Source organism: Misgurnus anguillicaudatus, chromosome 5, assembly GCF_027580225.2.
Source record: "Misgurnus anguillicaudatus chromosome 5, ASM2758022v2, whole genome shotgun sequence".
In the NCBI taxonomy this organism is placed as follows: domain Eukaryota; kingdom Metazoa; phylum Chordata; class Actinopteri; order Cypriniformes; family Cobitidae; genus Misgurnus; species Misgurnus anguillicaudatus.
Window position 1 is genome coordinate 23,906,046 of NC_073341.2, and position 12,767 is coordinate 23,918,812.

The 12,767-nt window shown below is 38.1% G+C and overlaps 1 protein-coding gene across 2 annotated transcripts in view; it reads right to left on the bottom strand.

The window, feature by feature from the left end:
- ccser1 (coiled-coil serine-rich protein 1) overlaps window positions 1-12,767 on the bottom strand; it is a 108,214-nt gene that overhangs the window by 88,712 nt on the left and 6,735 nt on the right. For both annotated transcript variants that reach the window (XM_055167906.2, XM_055167907.2), the window contains exons 4-5: window positions 3,041-3,131; window positions 1,158-1,272 (exon numbers count right to left, since the gene is read on the bottom strand). In XM_055167906.2, the coding sequence (XP_055023881.2) occupies window positions 1,158-1,272; window positions 3,041-3,131 (206 nt within the window). The remainder of the gene's footprint in view (window positions 1-1,157; window positions 1,273-3,040; window positions 3,132-12,767) is intronic.

Genomic DNA, 12,767 nt, shown 5'->3' on the forward strand with positions numbered 1-12,767 from the left:
CAAATCGAATCGCAATTTCACGTAGAAAAATCACAATTAAATATTAGATTTGAATCGCACAGCCCTACTAAACATGACAGAGAACTCATTTATAACAAAAATCTAATAACAACAAAGAATTAAACATGAAAATAAACATATTTCTTATAATTGAGTGGGTTTAAAACAAATATGATATTTGAAACGTACCTACATTGTAGGTTTGATTCACTTTTTCCTATTATTGAAATGACTACATTAATGTTTCTCTTTATGCCAGAGCTCAACAATAAATATGGTACACTGAGACTTATGCTGCGTATACATCAACCACGTTTCAGGCGACAAAATCGCGTCTGAGTTTGCCGCTTGAACAGTTTAAATGCATTCGCGCGTGTAGAGCGAAGTAGACGCGCGGAAAAAGCAAGCGTGTGACGCGGGTCTGAGGCAAAATCCGCTGCTTGTGGGAGGGGCAAGTGCTATGCGGTTGTCTGTTTGCAAGATGACGGGGCTGCCTCCACAGCAGCAACCAGGCTCCTGCCTGGTTAACATGGCACGAAATTCCGCCAAAGTTCACATTTTCAACTCTGGCGTCAGCCGCAAATTGGCATCAAACGCAAAATGCACAAAAAGCACCTGCGAATGAGGTGGAATCGCATCTTCTGTGCCAAACGCCTCATTAGCAACGCGAGACCTCCAGACGTGCGTCCACGCGTCTTCACATTGACATAACATTGAAATCACTTGTGCTTCACACCTCTACCACGGCTGGTGTAAACGCAGCATTAGAATTTGTGTTGAAAACAAATCACTAAACAATTACTAGCAATTAATTTATAGCCAAAATGCTATTACTTTATAGAAATATAATTTCCAGCTTTATTGCCAATTAAAAACCTAAAATAACTATTTGTTATGTACAATAATTAAAACACATTTCTGGAACATAAACATGTTTTAGTTTTCTTTTTTTTTTTTGGTGGGAATATGATTCAAACCTTTCCCACTAGTCTGAATGGGAAAAAAACGTATTATTAAATCCTCCACTCATTAATACAGCAGCATAGTTAAGTAATGCAGATTGTAGTCTTCAATGCCATTGTGTTTATCGGCATGAATGTCGCAATGTGTCTGTGAAACTGAAAAGTTCAAAGAAAAGTTTAGGAAAGGCAAAATACCTGTGGGAGGGCTCTCTGGGCTCTTTTCCTGGGGTCCGCTCCATGGGGGCATCCAGTGGTGAGTTGAGCAGGTTTAGGCATGATGCAAGGGATTGACTGGAGTCCTCCCGTGACACTGTGTGAATAAACAAACCACAGGTGACCAAACCACAGTCACCTTAACAATACCAGCTTTGTGCATACATGTCATGTTTTCGGTTCTGTCTTATCCTTTGAAAGAAGCGTAAAGTATACCCAAAAATGGCAGTATTGTTAATGTACTGAAATGCTTTGGTTACAAAGTCAAATTCTGATATAAAATAACAGTACATGAAAGAGTCATTACCGCATTTATATTTAAATATAATCCTTACTAAAAATTCACATTCCCTTTTCATTTGTTTTTAAGGTCCTAGAGGGCAGTACTTCTCAACTGGCAGGTCATAACCTAAAAATAGGTCACTGGTCTGTTATGACATGGTTTCGGACAGTAGCGAAAACATGGTTAGGGCAGCATATTTGCTTTTTAAAAGGGGAAAGAAAACAAACTTCCATATTTTTTGTTCTTGGGGTCAAAAGCTGGGTCTCCAATCAGCTCTATTATATTTTGGTTAAAACTGTTCGGAACATGCCCCCATTCTCAAACCATTATCAAAACTATGCAAAGTCAATAAAGAAACCTAAACCTTTTAGTGAGCATTAACATGGTTGGTGCCAAAGACATTTTGCTTTGCCAGGTGAATTATTGGAAAAGAGAATTAAAACATTAAACATTAAAATCCAAACCGAATTTTACCAATTCATCTTCGGTCATGCTACAAATAAATTACTGTTTGATTTTAAACACATTTTTGAATACTACTCTTCCAATACACATTTTTAGCCTGGAGTCAGGTCAATAGGCTTTATGCCCAGCTGCACTACTTCCTGAACTTCAGCCAGCTCCTTGTTTCCTGTCTGCCATTATTGGACAAACTGATTAATCCAGGTGTGCCTGACCTCAGTAGTCACAACAACAATAATCAGACACACCTGGATTAGTCTGTTTGTCCAATAATGGCAGACAGGAAACAAGGAGCTGGCTGAAGTTCAGGAAGTAGTGCAGCTGGGCATAAAGCCTATTGGTGATACTTCCTCTGAGAGCTTTAGATTGAGCCAATACTGAGCCTTGGTTATATTAGGACATTTAAGTAGTTATTACAAACATGCCTTACATAAGCATTACTGATGTGCATCTTGAGACAATAATCACACATATGTTTTAAGATATGTCAGTTAAGACAGCTTAAACAGGCATTTTGGTCTGGGACTATGCTTAAGTCATGTCCGGGAAACTCTTCCTGATGTCCATCATTAGAATCCAAAGCAAAAGCGGATGAGAACAACTTGCTCCAGGGGACATACGTGTTAAAATTGTTGAATAAACGCAAAGGCACTACGATATTCACTTCTCATGCAATGAACGTGCTTGAGCAAATATCAGCAATGACATCCGCAGTGTTTATCCATCTACAGGCGTCGCCTTTGGTGCACATTAACGTGCTGTGCTGTATAAGCTGATGTAACTTCTGAAACAACTGAACATTCGGAAAATTAAGATGACTACATTATAAGTCTGATCTGCACAATTGTATGTGTGCATAATATTACGGTGTAATATTTTACAAGGTATTAAAATCTAAAAGGCTGTCTGAGACCTCTACACGCTAAAGAGCAGGAAAGTAGGTCTCGTCTTTTTAATCTACAGCGAAAATCATTCCTTCAAGCCATTACAAGAATGTGTAATTACTACAACACGATTTTCAGAGGCTTAATGGCATGAATATGAATGAGAGACAAATGTCATAATGCATGTTTGAGGGCGTGAGGTGAGGAAAGGGCAGCGCTGGTCTAGAAAAACATACCATGGTGAGGTCGCTGGTCGTCAGAGAGGTCAAGATCTAACATCAGGTCATCTTCATCCAGCTCAGAAGAACCAAGATTGTTTAAAAAATCCTAAAAGACAAGGAAAAAAAACCTTTATCGAGCCAGGGTCAGAAGACATTATGGACAGTTCACTTAAAAAAGCAATTTAAGCAATAACTAATGGATTTGCCACAAACATAACTTATTTTTGGGTTGGATAACACCTTAAATTTTTATTAACACTTGATTTTTATAGTAGTGGTGTCACGTTTTGATTCTATATAATTATATAATTCTTCCAGATACCATTGACTAAATTACTTTTAAATTTAGCCCAAACCTCCAGCTGCGTTTTACAGCTGCTTTGTGAAACCAAGACAACAACAGAGAATTTCATTTGATTCAGAGATGCTGTCTCCATAGTAACCTTTATTCCCATTCAATGAAACCGTGCTAAAAAATCCACAATGTATTTGAGAATCAGGAAATCTGGATATCGCTTGAACCAAGTCTACCAAGGGTCTGTTGAATGATTTTCTAAAGAGTCACACTGCCATCTTGTGCTCAGAGATGTAAAGATTACAAAAAAGCCAAATAAAACAAACTGGGATATTCCCATACTAAGCGCTCAGCAAAACCCTCATATAAGATTCTGAAACTAATCTTATTTAAAAGTGCATGCAAATACAAAAAAAGCAAAGGAGCAGCTATTATGTCCTATTACAGCAGAAGAGCGCAGCTCTGTGTCCAATTAAGCAGGACAAAGCCGAGTACCGGCCAGTGTACAGAGAAGAAAAGTGCCTCGACTTTGACTTTGCTTGGAAATTAAAGGGTCACTGGGCACCTAATTAAGACTCTCGGAGAATGAAACGGTGTGGCCTTTTCCTTTGTGAATTATTACAATGCCAAATGACAAAATGAACTTAATGCATCACTACCATAATGATCTTATTAAAACTGTAATATTGATGAAGTGGTACAGGAGGCCTTTATTCATAAACCTGTTCAGACACCTTATTTAGATAAATTAAAGAAGAATGGTGCCATGTAATGATTCATAAATGTCCTTGTAAACACAAATACCCAAGCGCAGGTTGTGTTTGCGCATTATCACGTTAATAGACATGATCAATCTAGTCACTATCCACAGACGCAGATCTTGACAGCAGGAACCCCGAGGACAAAACCCGTCGGGGCTCGAGAAGAAGATGATGAGATGATGGCCTTTTTTTCTAAATGTTTATTTCTGAGGGATGGAGAAGGTGACAAAGAGCTGACATTTGGTGTGACTCGCTCATCTCCTGACGTTCAGATTGATTTTCCTGATCTTTTCATGTCAGTGCAGGAAGAAAATGTGCTTTACTCATTAATGCAATATCCTGCGGTCCTTGGCAAAAAGGTCAAAACAGTTCAATGGCAATGTAAACAGCACTTCCATTTAGAAATCAGAAAAATAAACAGACAGAAACACTATTTCAAGGAAAAACCTATCGTTACACAAATATGTAAAGATAGACAGACACTTAACCTTCAGGATTAATAGAGAATTTATATAGTGATGTTAAAAAACACATTTGGCAGCTCTTAGCTCACTGTTGTAAGATCCAGCTAATGCGTAGCCACTGTTTCAAAATTATTTAAACAATGAATCCAAACTTAATAAACTAACGCCATTACATTAGATATACAAATCATCTAACCCAGTGTCATCCGCAAACAAATGATAGTAAACTTTTTGCCAGAACTATTTTTCTTTTCTCTGTCCCTTTAGGAAAGTCACGACACTTGAAACTTTTCCGGGCAGTTATTTTAGTCCTATCTACTTAAATGGGCAAAGACAGATATTTCTAAAATCACGTGTTAAAATCACAATTTAACAAATTTCTGACCAACAATTAAACCTTACATCAACTACAACATAAGTTCTGTTTCTTAAAGGGATATTTCACCCAAAAATGAAAATAATGTCATTAATGACTCACCCTCATGTCGTTCCAAACTCAGAAGACCTCCGTTCATCTTCGGAACACAGTTTAAGATGTTTTAGATTTAGTCCGAGAGCTTGTTAACCCTTCATTGAAAATCTACGTACGGTTTACTGTCCATGTCCAGAAAGGTAATAAAAGCATCATTAAAGTAGTCCATGTGACATCAGTGGGTCAGTTAGAATGTGTTGAAGCATCAAAAATACATTTTGGTCCAAAAATAACAAAAAAATACGACTTTATTCAACATTGTCTTCTCTTCCGCGTGACTGCAGGATGACGTACGACGTGGCTGACGTGTTATCTGGTGCACCCTAGCAGTATTTTATTGTTTGTGTTTTCTGCGCCCAGTCTTTGTTTACAGTCTGAGGGAGACGCACACTGTAAGTTTGACAAAAAATACTTCACAAACATGTCTGAGGATAACACGTCATCCGAGTCACTGCCGTCACGTGACTTTAATCTCACGCATGTGCTTCACAACAGACAATGCTGAATAAAGTCGTAATTTTTGTTATTTTTGGACCAAAATGTATTTTCGATGCTTCAACACATTCTAACTGACTCACTGATGTCACATGGACTACTTTGATTATGTTTTTATTACCTTTCTGAACATGGACAGTATACCGTACATAGATTTACAATGAAGGGTCAACAAGCTCTCGGACTAAATATAAAACATCTTAAACTGTGTTCCGAAGATGAATGGAGGTCTTACAAGTTTGGAACGACATGAGGGCGAGTCATTAAATGGCATTATTTTCATTTTTGGGTGACCCTTTAAGCTCAAATAGGGCTAAAAAAGTTTTTATTGAATGATGATTGGTTCTTTAAACCGGAAGGCAGGACTTCCTTTGCAAAATTGGCCATATTGAGCGTTGTATTTTGCCCTAATCATAGTAATAGCAGTGCTCAATCATATTATATCTAAAACCTTTGGTCTATACAGAGGTAGATTACTGCCACACATTAATGTTAACTGAGATTACATTATCTAATTTGATGGCAGCATCTGCATCCTTCACCGCCCCATGTCCCACAATCCTGTACGGATGGGGTTTGTTTGTTGAAAAAAATTTCATTTGTAGAAGTAACTGACAAAGTTTTTTCATACAAAATATATTTAGGGGTCAAGCACCGAAGGTGCTGAGACACCTATTGGAATTGTCAGTATTATTATTATTCTGCTGTTTCTTCTTCTTCTTAGCCATAGGCGTCTATGGCAGCCCTATGAACCGTACATAGGAAAATGATGAAATTTGGCACAGTTGTAGTGGTGGTCTTAAAAAGTCACGTGACCAAAAATGGGGTCTCTAGTACTAACTCTATAGCGCCACCAGCAGTGCAAAAATTCAAAGTTCAAATGGTTATAACTGCTGATCCGCTTGATCCATGAAAATTCTACTTAGTACACGTGATTGCTCTCCTCATGCTTATTGTTTTTAATACCTTACATGAAAACTCCACCCATTACAGTAGCGGCCATTTTGAAATGTACAGTATTCCGTTTATTCGCTACTCCTCCTTCAAATTTGGTTAAATTGTTATGAAATTTGGCACAGGTGAACTTTGGAGTGAGCCGCACAGAAATGACCCAACAGAATTTTGATATTTATCTTTGTTCAAAAGTAATAAATGCGCAAACTTAACGAGGTTGACGCAAAAATGGTTCTGAAGCTGTATCTCGGTCATTCTTTGATCAATTGAAATGAAATTTGGTACACTTCATGTGGACCATGAACTTGGGGTTCATGCAAAATTTGGTGACAGCGCCACCTATGGGTCATGAGATATGAAAAATTGCTTTTTTTGCCCATAACTACTGAATTGTTTGTCTGAAAATTATGATGTTGGTGTTTACGGATTCCTTGGCTCATGCCGAATCTGTCGATATGTATTATGTCGGGTTTGACCACACCACCTGTCTGCCATTTTGAAATTGATCATAAATTGTTATATCTTTTGAACTATTGGACATATTCGTGCAAAAATAGTCAGGGAGCTTCGGCATGATTTCCTAAAGGTACCTGGGAAGTCAGAGTACAGCGCCACCTAGGGGTTATAAACTATAACAGTTCTTATAGAACTGCTTATATCTTCAGAATACTTTGTCTGATATACATTTTCTTTGTGAAATTTTATTTACTGGTTTTTGCCGATCGCAACAATACCTTGTTTGTCATTTTCCATCATTCTGTTCATGTGTTATTGTAAGGCATATGGTAAATGATTTTTTCGCTACTCTTTTTACAAATTTTGTTTATTTTATGCCAGGTTCTGCTTGTATAATGTTTGGAGCAATCCGCACAGACGTGACTGAACAGATTTTTCTGCTGAATGTCAAATTCTTGAGAAATACCTCTGTAAAGCGGAACGTGCCTGTCATGCTGTCCCTTTGTCATATTAAAAAGAATCTGACAAAATTTGCCCATGTTGTTCATTATTGTACAAAATGTTCTTTACAAATTCAGTGCCATTTAAGTTATCTGATTGCCCTACACTTTGTATTTCTGTTTATTTTTGCTTTGTTGTGTTATTTTTGCCCTTTCAGTGATTGGCATGTCAATGTTTGCAGTTTTGAAGCCTCTTTTCCACAGCCTTTCAACCCATGATTCCTCAGTGGCGCCCACCCATAGTGCTGTGCTTTGAGAACCTGAGTTCATGGGTTCAAATCCCATGTGCAGTGGTTTTTTGTCTTAACTTTTTTTCTCACTTAGTATGTGATTTTCATACTATACATTGTATTTCAGTTATTTGTGCTCTCTGTTGTCATTTCTACACTTTTGGTAATTGCTGGATATCAATGTTTATAGCTGGAAAGCTGTATTCTATAGCTTGGACACACCAACTCAGTGGTTTAATCGTTTACTCAGTGGCGCATGTGGTTAGTGCTGTGCTTTGGGAACATGAGGTCATGGGTTCAAATCCCAGCTCTTACTTTCACTTATTGAGATTTCCTTTTGTGTTCCCTTTAACACGTTCTTCTCGGCCTGTCTGGTTTTCCACACGTGTTATATTTTTGAAATCTTTTCTGTTGTTGCTCCGCACTGCAGTGGTTCTGCTCAGCATTTGCTTTGCTTCGGGTTCGGGCTCTGTATTGCGCGCTTTCTGCGCTTTGCGCATTTGCTGCGTCGTGTGGTTTTTGCTGTGCTTTGGGTGCTCATTGCGCTGAAGGTGCTTGACCCCGCAATTGCTGCTTGCAGCTATATTTTTCATTTAAATTTAATTTACAATACAATTGTAGAATACTGTCAGCATTGTACTCAATATATACTGGTGTGGTTTCCACTAAAGCCTACTAGAATTGTTTCTAGGTCATTAGATGTGGATGCAGCAAAGGTCATTTTTAGCTGAAGTATGAAGTCATTTCTCCCCCTATTTACACAGGTGTCCTAGTAGAGTAACACAGGTGTAGTTTATCATATTAACTAAGGACAAATAAGCCTGCCAAACCGAAAGTGTGGATAAATTAGTTTTTACTTTACTTTTAGGTTGATTTAAAGTTTTGCCCAAAAAATGCATTTCATCATAATTCTTTAAAACAAACTCGATTAACTCTTTTGTTACCCAATGCCATGGTATACTTTTTTAAGTGTGGCAATAATGTGCAAATAATTAAGGTGCATTTCTAGAGCCACTTTACAATAAAGCCTGATACTATTTAAAGTAACTGCAAGCAAACTCAACATGTTTACCTTCCAGTCATGCACAACAATATGGAACTGGTTTTACAAACTGCGTGTTTGCATCGGTGGTACAGCTGGTTTGTACAGGTTACAAACTTCGTAAAAGTCAACAGTGTCGATTACACAATAAATCAACATTAATTTATAATTTCAAATACCTTTTTAGTAGGGCTGGGTTTTGAAACCAATTTGGAAATTCGATTCTTATTTATATACTGTATATTAATTCAATAACAATTAGTTAGCAATATTACATTACAAATGTTAGTTTTACAGATTACAACCGTACAAACGTCCACATGTTTTTCAAACAAGGAACATCTTTATGCAAATTAAGCTGCATAAAGAGTGAAACGGCCACTTTCAAATGCTCTACAAGAGTGTTGGCTAAAGTTTGTAGAAATGAGAAACTACTGACGTTAACATATTAACATATGAGGAATAGAGAGACCATCAAAGGGCATGCTTCCCTTCAAGGGCAATGAACAAGACTACAAGTTCTCACTTTGACAATAGGACACTTCCCTTTTCCTGCCTGTCTTTGTGTTTACAGTACACAATTCAAACAAAGTTGTATGTCAAATCTACACACCGTATAAATAAGTAAATGAGCACTGACTTTCATTTGAGGTCATCTTAGAAAACAAAGGGAGGAGTTATAAAGCAGAATCCACACCACAAAATTGTCTCTGCCTTTAACATTTACATTCATGCATTTGGCAGATGTTTTTATCCAAACCGACGTCCAGTGCATTACAAGGTATACATATTTTAGCACTGTTTCTTGGGTTTAAACCCATGACCTTCTGTGCTGCTAACGTAACTCTACTGTATACTGTATACTAGGGGTGTAACGATACACCAAGTTACATTTTATACATAAGATCAGAAATGTTCAACAGAAGTAAATCCAGACCGTGATATGAGGTCAAACAGAATTATTGCCCAGACTATCACTGCCCCTTCTCTGAAGTTGATTGCACATCATTTGTATGCCTATTAAATGGATTTCAAGTATTAGAAAAATTTCCTTTGAATCCACTTCATTTGTACAATTACTATGATCTCACATCCAATCTGTATCAGGCACAGAATCAAGAACACCAGGAACCGGATTCTCAGAGCTACAACAGGCCAAGTGTCACCAAAAACATGCTGCAGTGTGAGTTTCTTATGATTTCCCACTTCTGTTGATCAAACGCACTGCCCTCAGGAAGCAGCACTTTCCAAGAACAATTCCTAAACTGGATAATGTAAATGGAAAGCCCAGGTCAGCCTACAGTCCAGATAACTTTGGTCAAAAATTGTTATGATGCCACACGATTTAATGATGAATTAAGAGTGCCACATTTGAAAGCATTAAAGAACAATAACACAGGATGTGGAGGTTTCCTCCTCTATGGTGGAAAACGGGAGCGATTAGTTTGTCCTCAAGCTGTGCAGGTGCAGACAACATCATTCAGCAACAAAGGAAATGCTTTATAACTTCAATGCAACCTGCTGAAATAAGCTGCTGGGCGCTAGTGTTGCAATGGTTCGTTTTATTGAGTTCTTGTCAGTATGAATTCTTTGCTGTACAGTATGTTGATGCTGGTCAAATATAGCACGGCTGGAAAAGCCACTTAGATTCAAGAACAGAATGAACTTTTGTATAATAAGTAATAATATTAAATTATGTAAGGAATAAATGATGACGGGTCATTGAATTATAAGAAAATAATGCACACCCAAGGTGGCAATGCGGCATGATGCAAAGCGGAGTGTCATTGCACCGCGGGTGTGCATTATTTTCAAATAATTCAAGGACTGGAGTCAATTATTCCACTTATACCACGTTTAACATTGCTCTGGTGCCTATTTCTAAGATATTTGACACCTATGGAACATTTCTCAGCCAATCAGAATACAGCAGGGCCGTGGTATCAATTATTTGATTATACTGCTCGTTGGAATGTTCGATTCATACGGCCTGATGATTTATTATTAAAGGGGGAGTCCACGATGTTTGAAAGCCAATGTTGATATTTGAAATCACCTAAACAAACACGCCCCTACCCCAATAGAATCTGGACCTTCTGTTGATAGACCCGCCCCACACATACGCACCCCGGCAAGGATGTCGTTTAGTAGACACGCTCCTTACTGCTTATTGTCTATATGTGTGTTTTGGTAGTCGGTCCGTCTCCTTTTCCAACGCGTTTTTCAAACATCGTGGACTCCGCCTTTAAATTCATATTTTAAAAAAAAACTTTTCAAGCAGGACATGGCAGTCGCATAAGTCTTGTTTAAATCAACACTAAAGAGTTTTTGCTTGTTGCTCCCCCTACAGGTTGGATGCGGAATTGTCCATTACCACTGTCGTAAAAAATTTAGCCTACTGCAGCAAAGCTGGCTCTGATTGGATTGTAACTTGCCATAAAGCAAGTTTTTGTAGTTTTTTTCACTCGAACTACAGGACCGCGACCCTACAGTTGGAAACTTCTTTAGTGCGGTTTTGGCCGATAGAGGGCTGCAAAGCAAATTTGAAAGTGCCATTCACCTTGTTTCGAGTGGATGAACGACTGAAACTTTTTTGGAAATGTTATTTTAAGGTAAAAACTCATTTTTTTGTTGTTGCTTTAAATAAGTGACATGCGGAAAGCAGCAAAATGCGGACAGTTTCACAGATGGACCTAGATGGACCTCACGTGGCCCTCATGCACCCCAATTTTCGTCTCTGGGCTCTTTGCGGCAAGAGCCGAGAAAAGCGACTGTCGCGCTACGCTTGCGCCGCGAACTGTGTATGAAACAGCCATGAATCAGTTTCTGCCTTTAGGTCAGGACCATAGACGGACGTTGTGTCCGTGACGTCACCCATTGGTTTCTGAAGATCGTTTTTGAAGCTTAAAGTAGGCGCTGGCTGCCGTCGCCATCTTGGCCGCGCGTCATCACGCATCTCTCGCGGATATCCGAAAATGAGTAAATAGGCGGGACGGCTGTGTTTAATGACTTCAAACTGTACTAGGTACTGTAATACTTTACAAATCTAGAATTTTCTTTGCTAAATGACTGTTCTCATTACAACTACTGTATATTCCAAAGATCATGATTTATGAATTTGATTTTGGAAATACATAGAGGATAAGGTTTTTTCAAACTAAGACCTGTGGGTTTTTACAGATGTAAATCTGCGTACATGTTTTATTGAACAGTATGTTTATTATGAAATTTAGAGATATGAAATTAAGTGTTTACAGATCTGTGTTTTTCTAGTTTTCACGCTAATTAATTTGTAGTTTGTTTAGTTAATATTAACACTAATCTCCAAGGTTTGAAAACGTTATCCAGCCCTCACTTGGTGACATTATTTACCAATTGGCCCTCAACCTAAAACCTTCCTCATGAAGGTCAGCATTCGTTAAAAATTAGCTCATAAAATATTTCAAATCAATATCTTATGTTTCTTACTTACGAGGTAAATAGCAGTGTAATAAGCAGGACATGACAGTCAGTTGTTATCGTGTAAAAAGCCTGATCGCGTTGGATCCTGATCACACTTTTGGGGCTTATTCCTGCCATAACAATACATACTTGTGCAATGTACATATACATAAGTATTACAAAAGTATTTATGTAAGGTATAGTGTATTAGGCTGCCGTCATAAATCAAGTAACGAAGAGGTAAGCTAAGAGGGAAAGTGACCAATAGATGCTGGCTGTGCTGACCTGCTGAGTGAAATGGTGTTGAGGATTTGTCTGTTTAATTAAACGTTGTGATAACATCTCTGGGTAGGAATTTAATCCCTTACAAGACGCAGCAAGAATCTACACCAGAGGTTTTCCAACTCAGCTGCATGTGTTGATCAAGCAGATGACTGCAACATGACTGGTTCACCAAAATGTAATCTTGATAAGCAACTAAAACGTACGGTACATGTAATGAAATTTTGATTAAATTTCATGTCATGTGGGTGTCAACACCGATTTCCTCCAAATCACACATCTTTTGACTAAGCCCCCGTTAACACACCAGATTAAACTACTGATCAGATAACGTATAAAGTAAATGAAAG